Source organism: Periophthalmus magnuspinnatus, chromosome 16 (assembly GCF_009829125.3).
Source record: "Periophthalmus magnuspinnatus isolate fPerMag1 chromosome 16, fPerMag1.2.pri, whole genome shotgun sequence".
Lineage (NCBI taxonomy): Eukaryota > Metazoa > Chordata > Actinopteri > Gobiiformes > Gobiidae > Periophthalmus > Periophthalmus magnuspinnatus.
The window spans coordinates 2397902-2418977 of record NC_047141.1 but is presented as its reverse complement, the minus strand read 5'-3'; the positions used below and the strand labels follow the sequence as shown (position 1 = coordinate 2418977).

At 45.4% G+C, this 21076-nt stretch overlaps 1 protein-coding gene across 2 annotated transcripts; it reads right to left on the bottom strand.

Annotated features, from left to right (window-relative positions):
• Window positions 1-663: 663 nt before the first annotated feature.
• On the bottom strand, window positions 664-19277 carry LOC117384474 (oocyte zinc finger protein XlCOF6-like). 2 transcript variants are annotated; one of them, XM_055227955.1, is made up of 3 exons: window positions 18944-19277; window positions 10124-10594; window positions 664-2026 (listed from the first exon to the last, which is right to left on the bottom strand). In XM_055227955.1, the coding sequence occupies exons 1-3, from the start codon at window positions 19166-19168 to the stop codon at window positions 875-877; spliced, it is 1848 nt and encodes a 615-aa protein (XP_055083930.1). In that variant the 5' UTR covers window positions 19169-19277; the 3' UTR covers window positions 664-874. The 2 variants fall into 2 exon arrangements, with proteins under 2 accessions (XP_055083930.1, XP_033837693.2); XM_033981802.2 differs by having other exon boundaries at window positions 664-2023.
• Between the last annotated feature and the right edge of the window lie 1799 nt (window positions 19278-21076).

Here is a 21076-nt window from a genome sequence, read left to right as displayed (position 1 = left end):
CCAAGTGTGGTGACATGTCCCCAGAGCCATTCTTCATGTCCGGAAATCCGGTTGTCGAGGTTCCTGCCTTTGACTGGCGCACAAATCTCTCTGCACTGGGCCCTCACAGATCCTCCCACAGGTGGTGGGCTCACGGCCCCGCTCCTTCGGGCTGTGCCAAGCACCCCCCTCATGCATGGCTCCCGGGTGGGGCCCCGGTAACACCGGTCCAGGTGATGTAACTGGAATTACTCTTCGACTTGTCATGAAGGTCTTTTGAACCGCTCTTGGTCTGACCCGTCCCCCAGGACCTGTTTGCCATGGGTGACCCTACCAGGGGCATGAAGCCCCCGACAACACACCTCCCAGGATCATTCAGGTACTCAAACCCTTTCACCACATTAAGGTGGAGTTTCAAGGAGTATGTATGTACGACGGCGTAAAACTGTTAAATCTGTACTGAAATAAAATCATCAGTATCTCATTTTAACATGATTGTAACATACACAAATATTTTCAGAGTGAACATTAAATGTGTCAAAGTACAGTCGATTGCTGCCCTCTTGTGGACACCTTTGGTTTAGGTTTTGTTTTCTACTGCATGTAGTCATTCTAAGCATGATCGGCTCACAGTTACAGACTAAATACATCCCTATTTTCAGCCTTGAAAGGTCAACTTTGTTTCATGTTGTAATGTTTATTTGGACAGGATTTTATCACGTGTCTCTGTGCTCCTTCCATCATCAAATAAGTCATTAGCTCATCATTGGTCCTCAAATTTGACTTTTATAAAAAACAAAACTATTTTTATCATGACAGGATTTTCATTCAAAATGAAGCAGCAGACTCCAATACATTCTCTTTAAAACATCTCATGAACACAACCAATTAGCCTTCAGTCACTTTCTGTTTTGTGAGTTCTCATGTGTTTCTTCAAATGCTGTTTAAGTTTAAACCCTTTATTACAAATGGAACAACTGTAAGGTCTCTCACCAGTGTGTGTTCTCTCGTGTTTCTCTAGATTACTCTTTGTGACAAATGTTTTCTCACATGTTGAACAGCTGTAAGGTCTCTCACCTGTGTGTGTTCTCAGATGTTGAACAAGCGCACTCTTATCACAGAATGTTTTTTCACATATTGAGCAGCTGAATGGTTTCTCCCCTGAGTGTTTCTTTTCATGGTAATCTAGACTGGATTTTTGGGTAAATGTTTTCTCGCATGTTGAACAGCTGTAAGGTTTCTCTCCTGTATGTATTTTTATATGTGTGTCAAGATGACTTTTCATGGTAAACGTTTTCTCACATGTTGAACAGCTGTAAGGTCTATCACCTGTGTGTGTTCTCAGGTGTCGAACAAGAGAACTCTTAACAAAAAATGTCTTTTTACATATTGAACAACTGAACGGTTTATCTCCGGTGTGTGTCTTTACGTGGTAATCTAGGCCATGCTTTTGGGTAAATGTTTTATCACATGTTGAACAGCTGTAAGGTCGTTCACCAGAGTGTATCTTTACATGTTTATCTAGACTGCCCTTTGTAGTAAATGTTTTCAAGCAAAGTACACAGCTGAATGGTCTCTCTCCTGTGTGAACTCGAATGTGTGTTTCTAATTTCTGCATAGTACCAAACCTCTTTTGACACATGGGGCATTCAAATTTCTTGCCCTCAGCTTCTTGGGCTGTTTCTGACGTATCTCCATAATTTACAGTGGCACTGGTCTCAGGTCTATTCCCCAAATACAAGTCTGCACCAGAGTTTGATGCAGCGGTGCTTCTTGCTCTCATCTGGACTTGGTTGCAGTGGTCTCCATCAGCCCCTGTCTCCATCTGTGCAGCTGAACAGCTGAATGGAGCTCTCCAGTCTTCATCATCGTCAGTGTCAGAGGAGTGCTCCATGTGTCCCTCAGTCTCTGAGTGTAAATGTGGCTCTGTGCTGATGTCCTCCCCCCGTGTTTCCTCTCTGTGCTCAGATTGTCTATGTTGAAGAAGTGAGGACTCTTCTGTCTTCACACAGACAACACTGAACTCTGGGACACCCACGGGGAGCTGCTGTGAAGAACACACACAAATTAATAGCAATATTATTACTCTCCAGAGAACAATAATAATTAAAGCAACACGCAGCAATAAAGGCCCTCACCACCTCTTGTCCCCGCTTACACCGCCCCTCCCCCCAAAATCAGCATCTACCTAATACTACTCCATTCATTCCAATGAGATTATATCTGATATTGTCACACCTGCAAGATTGGAAACAGAGGTAAGTCCTCATTGGCTTTTTTGTTCAGTAAGGCAAGATGAAGGACCATGCCAAATTACATTGATCTTTGACAAACAAAAATTTGTGGACCCATTCAAATTTTCAAGGTGGCGCTGTAGAGCAGTTTCTATATAGTAGTTTTATATCTTGTAGATTGTTGCGTTGAGGTCATCAACGCGCCCAAACATTTCATTGTCCATCCATCCATCCATTTTCTTCCGCTTATCCGGGGCCGGGTCGCGGTGGCAGCAGTCTAAGCAGGGACTCCCAAACTTCCCTCACCCCAGACACGTCCTCCAGCTCCTCCGGTGGGATCCCAAAGCGTTCCCAGCCCAGCCGAGAGACATAGTCCCTCCAGTATGTCCTGGGTCTTCCCCGGGGCCTCCTCCCGGTGGGAAATGCCCAGAACATCCAGGCGTCCAGGAGGCATCATGAGCAGATGCACGATCCACCTCAGCTGGCTCCTCTCAACGTGTAGGAGCAGCGGCTCTACTCCGAGCTCCTCCCGTGTGACCGAGCTCCTCACCCTATTCCTAAGGGTGCGCCCAGCCACTCTGCGGAGGAAACCCATTTCAGCCGCTTGTATCCACGATCTTGTCCTTTCGGTCATTACCCAGAGTTCATGACCATAGGTCAGGGTAGGAACGTAGACTGACCGGTAAATCGAGAGCTTCGCCTTTGGGCTCAGCTCCTTCTTTACCACAACGGACCGATACAACGACCGCATCACTGCAGACGCTGCACCGATCCGCCTGTCAATCTCACGCTCCATCCTTCCCTCACTCGTGAACAAGACCCCGAGATACTTGAACTCCTCCACTTGGGGCAGAGACTCACCACCCACCCGGAGAGAGCAAACCACCTTTTTCCGGTCGAGAACCATGGCCTCGGATTTAGAGGAGCTGATTCTCATCCCAGCCGCTTCACACTCGGCTGCAAACCGCCCCAGTGCCTGCTGCAGGTCCTGGCTCGATGAAGCCATCAGGACATCATCCGCAAACAGCAGAGATAAATCCTGTGGTTCCCGAACCAGACCCCCTCCGGCCCCTGGCTGCGCCTAGAAATTCTGTCCATAAATATAATGAACAGAACCAGTGACAAAGGGCAGCCCTGGCGGAGTCCAACATGCACCGGGAACAGGTCTGACTTACTGCCGGAAATGCGAACACAGCTCCTGCTCCGGTCATACAGGGACGGGACAGCCCTTAGCAAAGGGCCCCGGACCCCATACTCCCGGAGCACCCCCCAAAGGACACCATGAGGGACACGCCTTCTCCAAATCCACAAAACACATGTGGACTGGTTGGGCAAACTCCCATGAACCCTTGAGGACCCGATGGAGAGTATAAAGCTGGTCCAGTGTTCCACGACCGGGACGAAAACCACACTGCTCCTCTTGAATCCGAGGTTCGACTCGACTATCGGTCGGATTCTCCTCTCCAGTACCCTGGAGGAGACCTTATCGGGAAGGCCAAGGAGTGTGATTCCCCTGTAATTGGAACACACCCTCCAGTCCCCCATCTTATACAGAGGGACCACCACCCCGGTCTGCCGCTCCAGTGGTACTGTCCCCGACCGCCACGCGATGTTGCAGAGACGTGTCAGCCAAGACAGTCCCACAACATCCAGAGACTTGAGGTACTCGGGATGGATCTCGTCCACCCCCGGAGCCTTGCCACCGAGGAGCTTGATAACCACCTTGGTGACTTCAGCCAGGGTGATGGACGAGTCCGCCTCCGGGTCCCCAGTCTCTGCTTCCTCCTCGGAAGACATGACGGGGGGATTGAGGAGATCCTCAAAGTATTCCTTCCACCGCCCGACAACATCCCCAGTCGAGGTCAGCAGCTCTCCATCCGCACTGTAAACAGTGTTGGTGAAGCACTGCTTCCCCCTCCTGAGGCGTCTGACGGTTTGCCAGAATTTCTTTGAGGCCGTCCGATAGTCCTCCTCCATGGCCTCCCTGAACTCCTCCCAACTCCGAGTTTTTGCCTCTGCAACTGCACGAGCCGCAGCACGCTTGGCCCGCCGGTACTCATCGGCTGCCTCAGGAGTCCCACGAGCCAACAAGGCTCGATAGGACTCCTCCTTCAGCTTGACGGCATCCCTTACTTCCGGTGTCCACCACCGGGTTCAGTGTTTGCCGCCACGACAAGCACCACAGACCTTACGACCACAACTACGAGCAGCCGCATCGACAATAGAGGTGGAGAACATGGCCCACTCGGAGTCCATGTCTCCAGCCTCCCCCGGGATCAGGGAGAAGTTCTCCCGGATGTGTGAGTTGAAGATCCCCCTGACAGGGGGCTCTGCCAGGCATTCCCAACAGACCCTTACAATACGCTTGGGTCTGCCAGGTCTGTCCGGCTTCCTCCTTCGCCAGCGGATCTAACTCACCACCAAGTGGTGATCGGTTGACAGCTCAGCCCCTCTCTTCACCCGAGTGTCCAAGACGCGCGGTCAGAGATCAGATGACACAACAACAAAGTCGATCATCGACCTCCGACCTAGAGTGTCCTGGTGCCACGTGCACCAATGGACACCCTTGTGCTCGAACATGGTGTTTGTTATGGACAAACTGTGATTAGCACAGAAGTCCAATAACAAAACACCACTCGGGTTCAGATCAGGGAATCCGCTCTTCCCAATCACGCCCCTCCAGGTGTCACTGTCGTTACCCATATGGGCGTTGAAGTCCCCCAGGAGAACAACAGGGTCCCCGGTTGGTGCACTGTCTAGTACCCCTCCCAGGGACTCCAAGAAGGCCGGGTACTCCGCACTGCTGTTTGGCCCGTAGGCCGACACAACAGTGAGAGACCTGTCCCCGACCCGAAGGCGCAGGGATGCGACCCTCTCGTTCACCGGAGTGAACATGAAGCGGCTGAGCTGTGGGGCAATGAGCAAGCCCACACCAGCTCGCTGCCTCTCCCCGCGGGCAACGCCAGAGAAATGGAGAGTCCAGCCCCTCTCAAGAAGTTGGGTTCCAGAGCCCAAACTGTGCGCGGAGGCGAGGCCGACTATATCTAGTCGGTAACGCTCAACCTCCCACACAAGCTCCGGCTCCTTCCCCCCCAGCGAGGAGACATTCCATGTCCCCAGAGCCAGTCTCCATGTCCAGAGATCCGGTCGTCGAGGCCCCCACCTTCGACTGTCGCCCAGATCTTCAAGCACCGGCCCCTTACACATCCTCTTGCGGGTGGTGGGTCCACATGAGGATGGCCCCACGTCACTCCTTCGGGCTGAGCCCGGCCGGGCCCCGTGGGGAAAGGCCCGTCCACCAGACGCTCGCTGTCGAGCACCCACCCCAGGCCTGGCTCCAGGGTGAGGCCCCGGTAATGCCGGTCCGGGCGACGTAAACGGCCTTGTTTTTACACTCGTCATAAGGGGCTTCTGAACCGCTCTTCGTCTGACCCGTCCCCCTGGACCTGTTTGCCATGGGTGACCCTACCAGGGGCATGAAGCCCCCGACAACATAGTTCCCAGGATCATTCGGGCACTCAAAACCCTCCACCACATTAAGGTGGCGGTTCAGGGAGGGGGTCAGATACATTTCATTGTGTCTGACTCAATTCAACATCAGTGGGAACTTTGTATAAAAGTGTAAAAACATGCGTATTTCTCACAGGTGATTTGCGAATTAGCTGCACCCACAATTTAGAATTTCCCCACGGGGCCCGGCTGGGCCCAGTCTGAAGGAACGACGTGGGGCCGGCCTCCTGTGGACCCACCACCTGCGGGAGGAGACATGAGGGGCGGGTGCAGAGAGATCGAAGGCGGGGACCTCGACAACCGGATCTCCAGACTAGGTCTCCAGACTAGCTCTGGGGAAATGGAATGTCACCTCGCTGGGGGGGAAGAGCCTGAGCTTGTGCGGGAGGCTGAGCGCTACCGGCTAGATATAGTCGGCCTCACCTTCACGCACAGCTTGGACCCGGCCACTCTAGGTCAGAGGTCGGTGATCAACTTTGTTGTCGTGTCATCTGACCTCCGGCCACGTGTCTTGGACACTCGGGTGAAGAGAGGAGCTGAGCTGTCAACTGATCACCACCTGGTGGTGAGTTGGATCCGCTGGCGGAGGAGGAAGCTGGACAGACCTGGCAGGCCCAAGCGCATCGTGAGGGTCTGCTGGGAACGTCTGGCTGAGCCCTCTGTCAGAGGGGTCTTCAACTCACACCTCAGGGAGAGCTTCTCCCTGATCCCGGGGGAGGTTGGGGACATGGACTCTGAGTGGGCCATGTTCACAACCTCTATTGTCCATGCGGCTGCTCGTAGCTGTGGTCGTAAGGTCTGCGGTGCTTGTCGCGGTGGCAATCCCTGAACCCGGTGGTGGACACCGGAAGTAAGGGATGCCGTCAAGCTGAAGAAGGAGTCCTATCGAGCCTTGTTGGCTCGTGGGAGTCCTGAGGCAGCTGATGAGTACCGGCAGGCCAAGCGTGCTGCGGCTCGGGCAGTCGCAGAGGCAAAAACTCGGGGTTGGGAGGAGTTCGGGGAGGCCATGGAGGAGGACTTTCGGACGGCCTCAAAGAGATTCTGGCAAACCGTCCGATGCCTCAGGAGGGGGAAGCAGTGCTTTACCAACACTGTTTACAGTGCGGGTGAAGAGCTGCTGACCTCGACTGGGGATGTTGTTGGGCGGTGGAAGGAATACTTTGAGGATCTCCTCAATCCTACTGTCACGTCTTCCGAGGAGGAAGCAGAAACTGGGGACCCAGAGGCGGACTTGTCCATCACCCTGGCTGAAGTCACTGAGGTGGTTGGCAAGCTCCTCGGTGGCAAGGCTCCGGGGGTGGACGAGATCCGTCCTGAGCACCTCAAGTCTCTGGATGTTGTGGGGCTGTCTTGGCTGACACGTCTCTGCAACATCGCGTGGCGGTCGGGGACAGTACCTGTGGAATGGCAGACCGGGTGGTGGTCCCTCTATATAATAAGGGGGACCCGAGGGTGTGTTCCAATTACAGGGGAATCACACTCCTCAGCCTTCCCAGTAAGGTCTACTCCAGGGTACTGGAGAGGAGAATCCGACCGATAGTCGAACCTCGGATTCAGGAGGAGCAGTGTGGTTTTCGTCCTCGTCGTGGAACACTGGACCAGCTCTATACTCTCCATCAGGTCCTCGAGGGCTCATGGGAGTATGCCCAACCAGTTCACATGTGTTTTGTGGATCTGGAGAAGGCATTCTACCGTGTCCCTCGTGGTGTCCTTTGGGGGGTGCTCTGGGAGTATGGGGTCCGGGGCTTTTTGCTAAGGGCTGTCCCGTCCCTGTATGACCGGAGCAGGAGCTGTATTCGCATTGCCGGCAGTAAGTCAGCCGAGTGTGAAGCGGCTGAGATGAGAATCAGCTCCTCCAAATCAGAGGCCATGGTTATTGACCGGAAAAAGATGGTTTGCTCTCTCCGGGTGGGTGGTGAGTCTCTGCCCCAAGTGGAGGAGTTCAAGTATCTCGGGGTCTTGTTCACGAGTGAGGGAAGGATGGAGCAGGGGAGATTGACAGGCGGATCGGTGCAGCGTCTGCAGTGATGCGGTCGCTGTATCGGTCCGTTGTGGTGAAGAAGGAGCTGAGCCCAAAGGCGAAGCTCTCGATTTACCGGTCAATCTATGTTCCTACCCTCACTTATGGTCATGAGCTCTGGGTAATGACCGAAAGGACAAGGTCGCGGATACAAGCGGCTGAAATGGGCTTACTCCGCAGAGTGGCCGGGCGCACCCTTAGGGATAGGGTGAGGAGCTCGGTCACACGGGAGGAGCTCGGAGTAGAGCCGCTGCTCCTACACGTTGAGAGGAACCAGTTAAGGTGGCTCGGGCATCTGCTCAGGATGCCCTAGGGAGGTGTTCTGGGCATGTCCCACCGGGAGGAGGCCCCGGGGAAGACCAAGGACACGCTGGAGGGACTATGTCTCTCAGCTTGCCTGGGAACGCCTTGGGGTCCCACCGGAGGAGCTGGAGGACGTGTCCGGGGTGAGGGAAGTCTGGGAGTCTGGACTGCTGCCCCCGCGACCCGGCCCCGGATAAGCGGAAGAAAATGGATGAATGGAGGTTCTGAAGAGCTTTGGATGAGCTGAGGAGAAGTTTGAAGCTGATTTTTTGTATTATGTGAAGCCAGTGAAGTTGTTGGAGGATGGAGGTGATTTTTTGAATGGTGGTCTCCCGGTGATGATCCGAACTGCACAATTTTGAAGGAGCTGCAGTTTCTAGAGGGATTTGTGAGGGAGACCAAAGAGGAGAGAGTTTTGTGATTTTAACTTTTCTATAGAGACATATTTGCATGTTTGGGCAAATATGAAGGGGATAGGTATAGAATGTAAGTGTCTTCAATGGGTCAAACTGCAGTGAGTGGAATGTGCAATACCTGGAATGTGCAACTATGGGAACTGTGCAATGTGTGTAGTGTGCAATTTTTATATTGACCCTTTCGTGACCCCAGCCCTTGGTACAGTGGATGGAAATTTGCCTTTGACAATAATCTGCTGTGTTTATGTTCATGTTGAATCATGTTTGTTCATTAACATGCATTGTCCCAACCAAATACATAAATTAATTAAATGAAATAAATTAAAATAGTCAATCCAGGAGGTAATAAAACTGTGGACAAAAACAGGACCAGTGTGAGGAGTGAGAGAAGGGCAGAGATGAGGTGAAAGTCAGCAGAGCGAGTGAGATTATTAAAGGGGACTGTGGACGATGACACACAGACTCTTGACCTGAGGGGAAGGAAGGACAGGAGTTACTGATAGAAATGGACAAACTGTTAGATTTAGCAAGAGTGGAGGGGCCTCCAAGGAGAACTTTGGGTTTGGAGCTGTTCAGTTTGAAGAAGTTTGAGGAGAACCAGGAGTTGTTTTCAAGTGGACAAAGGGTGAGGGAGGTGGAAGTGATGAAGGTTTAGTGGAGAGGTAGAGCTGGGTGTCATCTGCGTAACAGCGAAAGTTAATGTTGAGTTTACAGAATATTAGAAAGAAGAGAAGGGGCCCGAGGACAGAGCACACTAGCGGAGACAGGAAGAAGTGAGATCTGTGAGGTTTAAGTTGAATGAACTGACTGCGATCAGGGAGCTATGAAGAGAACCAGGAGAGAGAAGTGTGAGAGAGGCTGATAAACTGGAGTCTGTGAATGAGAGTGGTGTTTGAGATGGTATCAAAGGCTGCTGTTAAATCAAGGAGGATGAGGATGGAGAAAAGGCCAGAGAATCATTGATGAATGGTTGTGATCTTGGATAAAAAGAAAGACATGAGCAAGTGATAGAAGTCAGAGGAGTGGTTTAGTTATGTTAGAGAGAAGGAAAAAAAAAAATCTTTCTGCTTAGGCACCTTTTCAGGTGTCAGTGTGGCGCATCTCCAGCATTAAGACACCAGAGTTGACTAAGATGAACTTTTGTTATGGGACTCGCCGCATCAACCCATCACCTAGACTACACTCCAGTGATGTAGCAACGCCATTATTCTGAAGAAGGAGAAAGATATCAACTACAAACTAATGGCAACTTTATTACGCTGGTTGCACCTGCTAGCATGAAGGCTAGTCATGAACCCAGACACACCGTCTGCTGTGCCTTTGCTTCAGAAGCAGGAGGCTTAGCCGGGGCTCAGAGAGAGCGCTCTGAGGGAGAAAACCTCAGGGGAAAAGTATCTGAATTCGTGTATTTTCGGCTTCTAATTATCAGTGAAAATGTCCATTATTATCTGAATTATCGTGTTATGTCATAATTGCCATTATCGGCTGGTACTATGGATGGCCGATATTATGGTGCAAGTGTCTGTTTCATGCTTCATTTAATTGTTCATGGTCCTGATAAATATAAGAAATTAAATATTGGAACAGAAGCTATGTCCTCCAACCTTATGTGGTCCGTTTCACCTAACTTCATCCTAGACAATCATTTGGATAAAGCTCACCTGTGCTGGGAGCGTGTCTTCCTCCTGTTTGACGCTCTGCTCCTCTTTAATCCATGGAGTCTGTGGAGTGTCCTGGTTCCTCTGGTTCTCCTCTTTGGAGCGATACAGTTCCTCCTCATACTCTGCTGTCGTTCTTTCAAACAGCGCAAAGATCTCTTCAGCAGCTGCAGTCAGACGCTCATTCACCAAAGCTCTCAACGTTTGGCCTTTCTGGACTTGTTTGCAGTGGTCTCCATCAGCCTCTGTCTCCATCTGTGCAGCTGAACAGCTGAATGGAGCTCTCCAGTTTTCATCATTGTCAGTGTCAGAGGAGTGCTCCATGTGTCCCTCAGTCTCGGAGTGTAAATGTGGCTCTGTGCTGATGTCCTCTCCCTGTGTTTCCTCTCTGTGCTCAGTTTGTCTATGTTGAAGCAGTGAGGACTCTTCTGTCTTCACACAGACAACACTGAACTCTGGGATGCCCACTGGGAGCTGGGGTGGGGAACAAACACACAAATATTAATATTCATATTTTGACAGTAATCAGAATATTTATTGATTTCAATCAGAAATATACTAAATGTTTGTCATTTCCTTGGTTGAGGTTTGTTAGAAATATTGTTAAACATTTATCAACCTCAAGATGAGAACAAATGCACAGCCGCCAGATGTTCTTTCTGGAGGCGGCACGTCACCCGCATGTTTCCATGGAAATACTTTAGTACATTAGAACCAAAAGAACAATATTTCCATAGAAATAAGTAGTTTGTATGGACATGACAGCATATAGTTAAAAACCAATTGTATCAAAACTGAGACGGGAAAGAGGATTTTTGCTGTTTTGCTTCACAAAAATGGAACACACTCCAAGGAAAAGCAAAACTGGTTACGTTGGTGACACAATCGCAATTACACAATCTGGTAATAAACTTTTTATAGACACCGGCACCTGTTTTAAATATTTTAGTTGGATGTACAGATCTTAGTCAAAGGAAATGGTCTGAGAGAGAAGTCAAATTTTTGTTAGGAAAGACAATCCATTTTTAACAGGAATGGAGCCTTAGACATCATCTATCCCCCATTTATAACTCCATCCTCAGACCTAAACCTAAACAAGGAAAATAGGGCTAGCCAGTATGCTAATAGCCAGTAGCTAATAGGTGTGAGAGCACCCATGAGGGGCTTGAATGAACTGTGTCATATTTAGCATAATCACACTCATTAGACCTAGCTAACAAACAGAAACTGTAAACAAACAGGTGTGTCAGTTTTAGTGTAGTTAGCTCCTACCACCTGATAGATATAAGGCAGTGTTCACCAGCAATCTGACCAGAACTCAAGAATTGGCTTGGATGAGCAGCCAAACATCTTCACTCCAACAACTTTTAGTCCAGTGACAGATTTGAATTTTCTTTTACTATATCTGGTAATAATTTTATTCAGATGGGGCTAAATTCACAGTGGAATACTTAAACTGGATGAAATTGGTATGGTACCGGTATCTGCAATTATAAACATCAAAAAATTGGATCCGGAGCCAAAAAAGGTGACCTTCCCCTGTCTCCTCTGGTGTTCCACAAGGCTCTGTCTTCGGCCCCCTATAATTTATTGTTTATTTGCTTTCCATTGGCCATATATTAAGAAAATACATTAACCTTTTCCATTGCTGTGCAGACGATACAATATCTAGTGTTTGAACGGTGTCTGTGAGTGCCCAGAAAGGCATCTTTAAATGTTTAAATGTAAAATAAATTGACAACAAAAATAAATTGACAAAAATAAGAAGAACAAGCAAACAAATGTATTTTACTGTCAAATTCAATAATGGAAGGTGTTAAATGAGATCCTCGGCTGCACACAAAAACCTTCAGTCCTTCCAGACACGGTGGTGCAAAATGAACTAAATGGAAATACTAACTTATCTAATATCTTTAATAATTACTTTGCCTCTGTTGGTAAACAACTTTCTAAAAATATATGTCAACTAGGGGGTGCCCACTATGAGCATTATCTTCAGGGCTCCTATTCAAACTCACTCACTCTTCAAACTCACTCTTCAAGGTTTACAGGTAGGTTTTTCAAACCTACCTGTAAAGTAGAAGTGATCCACATCATAAACAAGCTAAAGTCTTCTCATACTACTGGTGCTGATAACATCTGTAGCATAATCATTAAAGCCATAGTAAATGAAATTGCTGAGCCTCTTGCCTACACTATCAATCTTTCATTAGCACAAGGCATTGTGCCAAAATTAACCAAGATGGCAAAAATAATACCCATATACAAGTCTGGGGATAAAAATGACACTCAAAATTACAGACCTATATCCATCCTGCCAACTCTCTCTAAAGTATTAGAATGAGTAGTATACTCCAGACTTGTAGAATATTTGGAAAAGTATAACATATTAGTACCCTCACAATATGGCTTTAGGAAAAACAGCACCACATGTATGGCTATTTTAGATCTTGTTGAGCAAATTAATGATGCTTTTGAAAAAGGAGAGTATGGTATTGGGATGTTTCTAGATCTTTCAAAGGCATTTGATACTATAGATCATGAAACTCTTCTTGGTAAATTGATGCACTATGGTGTCAGAGGAGTAGCACTCCAGTGGTTTAGAACTTATATCTGTGGAAGAGAGCAATATGTGCATGTTGAGGAACAAAATTCAGACACAAAGATCATTGAGACAGGAGTCCCACAAGGATCCATTATGGGGCCACACTTATTTATTATTTATATAAATGATTTTGACTTTTGTTCCAACAACATTCACAAAGTACTATTTGCTAATGACACGAATCTGTTTATATCACATAAAAACCTGGATCAGTTAGGGAAACTTCTAAATGAACATTTCGTAAAGGTAAATACTTGGTTCAAATGCAACAAACTGTCTTTAAATATTAACAAAACCTTCTTTATTGTCTTCCTGCCAAACAGACATAAATCCTGTGATGAGGACCTATGCATAAAAATAGATGGCCAAGTTATCCAACAAGTTGATTCCACTAAATTCTTAGGAGTGTATATTGATAAATCTTTAAATTTCAAAAAACACATTGATGAGCTGGTTAAAAAATTATCCAAAATTGTTGGCCTACTGTTTAAAATAAGACATGTACTTCCATCAGAAGCACTGCTGACACTGTATAGATCCTTGTTTGAGACGCACCTGAATTATTGCAATGTGATATGGTGCAACACCTATCCCACTTACACTGCTAAACTCCAGATATTACAAAAAAAAGCCACCTGGTCCTTGTCAAACTCCCCAACAAATCCACTCTTCCACAGATACGGTCTTCTAAAGCTATGTGAAAGTAACATATATCACAATGCTTGTACAATGTACAGTGTGGTTCACAAACTAAACAGTCGATTGTGTGACCTTATCCCACTGCAATCATCCTCTCATCAGCACAACACAAGGAAAAAATGTATTTTAAAAGGAAAATTTAGGAAATTAAAATGTAGCAGCTTTAGTGTCTGCTATAGAGGTCCACAAATATGGAATGAATTAAGCATTGACATTAAACAGTCTTAAACAGTCTCCCTCATTACATATATTTAAAAAAAATCTGAAATGCAAACTACTGGGAAGCTATAGTGCCTGACTTACTTAGTGCGGCTCAAGTTCTGCGTGCATTGGATCTTCTCTCTGCTCATAACGGGTGTATGTATGTAAACATATGTGGATATGTGTGTATTATACATATATTTATATATGTGTGCAGCTGCATGTATATATGTATGCTATGCATGTGTCATATATAGATATTGTATATGTTATATAGGTCATATATATGATGTATAGGTTGTGTATATATATTGTGTGCATACATGTATGTGTATGTATATAGATATATACAATATATGGGTGTATATTGTATATATATGTATGTATGTGTGTGTGTGTGTGTGGGGGGGGGGGGGGGGGGGGGTGAATACTTGCCAAGCCATCGTGGGTGTTTCGCACAGGGTGATGGACCCCATTACATAAGCTTTACAGCTTCTTGGGGGTTTCCATGTTTCTCACAGGGTCAACTGGGAATAGGTGAGCGATATACACTTCCATATGTAGCATATAAACGCAGAATTGTAGATGAGTATGTTGATACGTGTGTGTATGTTGCTATGTGGGCGTATGTATGTGCCTTACTAAACTTTGACCATTGTGAAAAATAAATTGAATTGAAAAAAAAAATTGAAAAAAAAAATGTGTTATTAGACTTATCAGTGCGAGGAACAAAGTACTATTTTAAGTTAATGGTACCTGTAGAAGCTAAAAGAGAACTAAACTGTCACCTCACCAAATGTGCTAACTGCTGGAAATTTGTTTAAATATTACATCTTTCCAGTTCAGAGGAAAATTCTACAAGCAAACTTTAACTTAAACTTTAACTTATACGGTTGAAATCAGAAGTTTACATATACTTTATAAAAATACATCTATGCTTTTTTCCCTCACTGTCTGACATGAAATCCGACTAAACTTTTCATGTTTTAGGTCAATTAGAATTACCAAAATTATTTCTATTTGTTAAATGTCAGAATAATGAGATCATTTTTGACAATTTTTCATTACTTTCTTCAAAGTCAGAAGTTTACATACATTTCATTAGTATTTAGTACCATTGCCTTTAAACTGTATGACTTGGGTCACATGTTGGATATCCTTCCACAAGCTTCTCACAAAGTATAAACACATTCTCATGGTGTTTATACTTGCATATAATTGTTTGAACAGATGAACATGGCACCTTCAGGCATTTGGAAACTGCATCCAAAGATGAACGAGACTTGTGTAAGTCTACAAATTCTCTTCCTGTTATCTTAGCCAATTTCTTTTGACTTTCCCATGACGTTACACAAAGAAGCAGTGTGTTTCAGATGTGCTTTCAGATACATCCACAGGTGTGTCTCTAACTCAAATGTTGTCGATAAACCAACCAAAAGCATCCAGAAGACATGACATCATCATCTGGCTTTTCCCAAATTGTTTAACATCATAGTAAACTTACTGTATGTAAACTTCTGACTTTGAAGAAAGTAATGAAACATTGTCTTAAAAATCCTTCTCTCATTCTGGCATTCAGCATATAGAATTATTTGTAATCCCAATTGACCTAAAACAGGAAAAGTTTAGTCTGATTTAATGTCAGACAGTGAGGAAAAAAAGCATATGTGTATTTTTTATATAGTATATGTAAACTTATGGTTTCAACTCTATATGGAACAATTTGAACAGAATGCTTTCCAGGCATTCCACCCACACATTGGTATCAATACGTAACTGGACTGAAATTAAAATTCAAAATTTGGAAACTTTTACTGTACATATTAATGCTGAAGATCCAAACATCAAGTTCACACGGGAAGAGGTTACGGAGATCAAATTGGCCTTCTCAGATTGTGCAGTAACTATAGGAGAAGACCCAGGACTCCAAGTAGAAGTCTTAAGGAAGCCCACACACACTGAGCAATAACTGCTGTTTGATTCACATTATCCACTGCAGAACAAGCTTGGAGTTATCCGTACACTACAACACATGGCTCAAGGACAAGATCATCTGCAATCCGCAGGGACGAGGTCCTGTGGTTCCCGAACCGGACAAAGGGCAGCCGTGGTGGAGCACTGGTAATAGGTCTGACTTAATGCGAACACAGCTCCTGCTGTCCACCTTCTGCCAGGGTGATGGATGACTCTGCTTCCTACTCGGAAGGTAGGATTGAGGAGATCCTCAAAGTATCCACTGTCTGACAACATCCCCAGTCGAGGTCAGCTGCTCCCCCGCACTGTAAACAGTGTTGGTAAAGCATTACTGAGGCGATGGACAGTTTGCCAGAATTTTTTTGAGGCTGACCAATAGTCCTTCTCTATGGCCTCCCCAAACTCCTCTCAGAGTTTTTGCCACTGTGATCGCATGAGCCATGACACACCTGGCACGCCGGTGTTCATCAGTTGCCTTAAGGAGTCCCACAAGCCAACAAGGCTCAATAGGACTCCTTCAACCTGAAGGCATCCATTACTTCCAGTGTCCACCATTGGGTTTGGGGGTTGCCGCCACGACATGCACTGCAGACCTTACAACCACAGCTACAAATTGACAATAGAGACAGAGCATGTCACCAGCTTCTTCTTGAAAGGAGAGTTAAAAAAAAAGCAATGTTTGTTAGGAAGGACAGTCCTACCTTGAAACAGGAATGGGGGGCCTGAGACATCATCTATCCCCTATTTATAACTCCATCCTCAGACATAAATCTAAACAAAGAAGCTTCTCCCTTCAGACAGATATAATGCAGTGTGCACCAGTAATATAAGCAGACTTAAAGAAGCGGCTTGGATGAGCAGCCAAACATCTTTAAGTCAATTTGCAGAATTTATATTTTTCTTGTACTGTGGATCATACCTGGACGACTGAGGGATTACACAGACACCTAATAGTAGAAGTAGTAGCAGTAGTGTCACTAGGAGTAGGACTACTGCTCATGCGTAAATCGCCACATCAACGATGGTAAGATGAGCCCCCAAGGAAGCACTCAATTGGCCGTATCAGCGCTATTAGCTTCTTGTGGTCTTCCACATCCAAGGATGTGGCTGAGTGAGCTCAACTTGGAGCTATAGCAGACAGATAAGTCGAGTCTTTACACAGACTGAGGTATGTGCCCATAGTCTACAGCTGTGCACACAGCAAGAAGCAGCTCTGTCACTGATCAAGCCACACACTTCAGTAAATAAATCATATGTTTAATAGCACCTACTTAAGCAGCCTCTGTGTCTTCATTCTGATACAGCATCTGTCTGATGCTGTTCTTCTGTCACTGTCTCGCAGTAATCTCTCCCCTGTGTGGGAGGAGCCGAGTGGCAGCGGTAGGATGGAGTGCGTGGTCAGACGTATAAACTGCCTACAGTAGATGTTCCATTTGGATGAATAGTGTAAATAAAAATGAGGCAGATTCCATGTTGGTTTTCCTCCTGGAGCAGCCCTGCTAAATAATACAGTATTTAGCAGTAATTTTGTATTAACCTGCTCTGCACGATCCTGGGGTTTTTATTTAGCCATTTTTTTCCCTTTGAATCAACATATCAAGGCATCTGTTTTCCAGAGGTCACTCATGTTGATTAACAGTACAAAGTATCCCAGTGGCGGCCCGTGCATTTGACCCTTGGCCCTTCAGTGACGTCCCACTTACACATTATAACATCACCTCAATACAGGCTAGTCAAGCAACACTTAATTTCAGAAGCATTTAAAATCAATAAGCATGCATTGCATTCACAGACACTGTCAAAAATTTAAAACAAAAATGTGATTTAAAAAATGCTAAACAAAAATACCACCAAAATTACAGTAAGTGAGCTTAAACAAGTCTGTCCAATAAACTGCACAATGTCACCGTTTCATATAAAGGCACCAACCAGACAAAAACAAAACAAACTATTCTTTGAAAAGGAAGTAAACAGATCATTTGCCTTTTTTGACATTAGGCTATATAACAGCAAATAACTGAAAATGTGGCACAGCTGAACGAACAAACTTAATGCAGTTTTAACTGAGGTGACTTCAATGTGCCACATTATTAACATTATAAACTCACTTTTTCATTGTGGAGCTCCATCTCCTTGTGTGCCGCTGAGCTGCAGGTCCACTCCAGTGTCTCCAAATGTTTTTTAAATGCACTGTAGCTTTAAGTGCCCAGCTGTACAACAACAGTACAATGTGCAGCGTTTCTCAGAAGCTGTGAGCCACGGGTTACTGTTCATAGTCGCCCATTCGGAAATGACAGACAAATCCTTTTCCTTGCTGGGACAGGTTAGCTAGTGCAGGGGTTGGCTGACCTCTTCTCATAATATCCAGCTTTTTGTGAAAGGCCCGTCTTGAAAATGGCGTGGAAAATATATCTGTAACCAGATCAATCTCTTCTCTTCCTTCGGCCATTATGGGTTAAAAATACAGCAAGAGCTGTTGGATCTCCAGGTTTAGTTTGACATTCTGCAAACGGCCGCCTTTCCAGCTCTAGCAGGGCTTATTATCCAATCACAGGACATGCACATGTCCAATTCAGCCTAAGACTTTCTAGCTGACCCTGAAAAAATCAAGATCTCATTGTGTATTGAAACAGACTGTGTCTGTGTCTTACAGTGGGCGGGGCCTGCTCTGTTTATTCTGAAGGCCTCAGGAAAATTAAATTTGCCTGACAACACAAGCAGCTGAAATATAATTGGATAAAAACTCTACCACAATGAACAACACTGGAAGCCACTCAACAAAGTGGATATAATTTGACATAAAGCAGGAGTCCCTGCTTAGACTGCTGCCCCCGCAATCCGGCCCCAGATAATATTTGTGTTTACATATTTATGAAAATAAAATACATCAACTTTTCTGAGCATGTTTAGGCCAGCAGAGAAGCTGCTGCTGAAGTATCCACACTTAACAGTGTGGTTTACTATTAAACCTGTATTTAAATGTACTAATGCTAAATTTAGTTACCTTAATGTTAATGAATAACAGTAACAGAAAAACACACACACTATAAAAACTGTAAACACAGAGACACACACACATTCACAGAGGCTATAAAAACTGTAAACACACACCTCATGATCTGAAAATAGGTCAAATTGGACCTTTGTGAAAGCTAGATCCATGAAATAAAGCCTTGAGACTTTCCATTTCAGATTCATGTTGCTCTTTGACGCTTACACCACAAACGAACATCCGTGGCCCCTACCCCCCTCCCGGACAGTTACTCAAAATGAGTATTCTGAAAAGACCTACGTATTTTCAGTCCGTGTATTTAGTGACTTCCAACACTGTGGATAAAGCTCACCTGTGCTGGGAGCGTGTCTTCCTCCTGTTTGACGCTCTGCTCCTCTGGCTCCTCTTTAATCCGTGGAGTCTGTGGAGTGTCCTGGTTCCTCTGGTTCTCCTCTTTGGAGCGACACAGTTCCTCCTCATACTCCGCTATCGTTCTTTCAAACAGCGCAAAGATCTCTTCAGCAGCCGCAGTCAGCCGCTCATTCACCAAAGCTCTCAGCGTTTGGCCTTTGGACATTTTAACAAAGTGTTTTTAGCTTTAGCTCCGAGCTAACCGCACACGGGGCTCTGTCTGCTTCCTGCTTTTTGTGCAGCAGAGTAGACACGGTTAGTGCACTGCTGCCCCCACTGGTCAGGCTGTTACACTCTTAAAATACTCACTGAGCTCGTGCACACACGTGACTAGGTGTATTCGTTAGGTAGAGCGGCGTAGAACTGTCAAACCTGTACATAAATAAAATCATCAATATCTCATTTTAACGTGATTTTACTGTAACACATTTAATGTTCACTCTGAAAATCTTTGTGTATGTTAAAGTCGCGCCCTCTAGTGGAGGCTTTTGGTTTTGTTTTCTGCTGCATATGGACATTTTTAAACATGGTCGGTTCACAGTCACAGACAAAACACATCCCCGTTTTCAGCATTGAAAGTTCAACTTTGTTTTATGTTTTAATGTTTTTCTTTTTTTTTTTTTTTTCATCATACTTGGGGTCAAATTTGAACAAATATTTTGATGCATTTAAAACATTAGCTACTGCTAGCTCCTGTTATTATCTCCGTCCTATTTTAAGCTAGGTAACGTGTGCAGACTTTTATTTGATGGCACAATATTTTTTTTTGTTGTAAAACATGTCCAGAAGTACATTTAATAAGGCCACAGTAATAATTCATGAATATCTATGTAACAAGGTACAAGTTTATGTACAACTGTTGTATTTCCCTGTAGTTACATGTACATCCCCTGTACAGTTTGTTAATGCACATTTCTGTGTGTTCTGGTTTACAATTTTACAAAGAGGCAAGTGTGGAGAAAAACATCAGTAAAGACAAGTCTTTTGTTTATGGTGATGTGGACTCTCTTTTTTGTTCCCTATCTGTCCAGCCCTGGTAGTGACACCATAGTGAGGACAGAACAGTGATATTATGAAATCACACGTTACTATGTTGAAATGACGTGATGATAAAAACGTGATGGGAGGGAGCACTGAAATGACCGTGTCAGTGCGGTGGGCTGTGGTCCTCCACATCCAAACTCGAGGCTGAGTGAACTCGACTCAGAGCTAGATTTGAATGTGACAAACCGACATGACCTTTCTCTTCTCCAGCGCTGGGACGCACCTTGTGTGTCTGCAGCCGTGTGCACTGCATTTATCACCCTTGACTTTCCACTGTGTCTCTGTCCAGCCAGAACCACACGCTCTGACAAAACTTTACAAAAACGAATGGACCTGGAACCATATCCTGTCACCCCAACCGCAGCCACGATTACCAGGATGACCTCATCAAAAATATGTCTGAACAAGTTTTATTTGTCATCCATGTATGTTTGAGTAATCTAGTGAACAGCAAATATAACATTTCAAATCAATAAAGCTAACATGGTGATGTAAATATGTTATATGTTACAGTTAATACCCCATAGAAGAGTAACAGCCCCTCTTTAATGTAAGGCTTGATTAGCCAATAGTCCTTTCTGTTCCATTGCAGAAATCCATTTGTGATAAAGTGCGTGGCTGTGACGACAGCTGCAGGCTACTGCTTTTTAGGCCTTTATTGAAATCACAGTTATTTTAAAGGGCTCATATTAGGCTATTTTCTGATCTGTTCTAATGCAGTTTCCTCATCACAAACAGACATGGAGCTGTGCTTTGTGTGTAACACACAAACTCTGCAGATTTGGGTGGAGTTCTTCTCTCAAACAGAAGTCACTGTTCCATCTTGTGATGTCATTTAGTGGTAATACAGGAAGTGCTCCACTGTGTTTTAAAACTTCACTACAATCATTTGAATAATTTCAGCCTCAGATTTACCAAATTTAGGAGCTATACAGCTATTGTTTTATCCTCGTTTAAACAAAACATCATTTCTCTGTGCACCAGGAGATATGGTAGACCAGGGGTCACCAACACGGTGCCTGTAGGCACC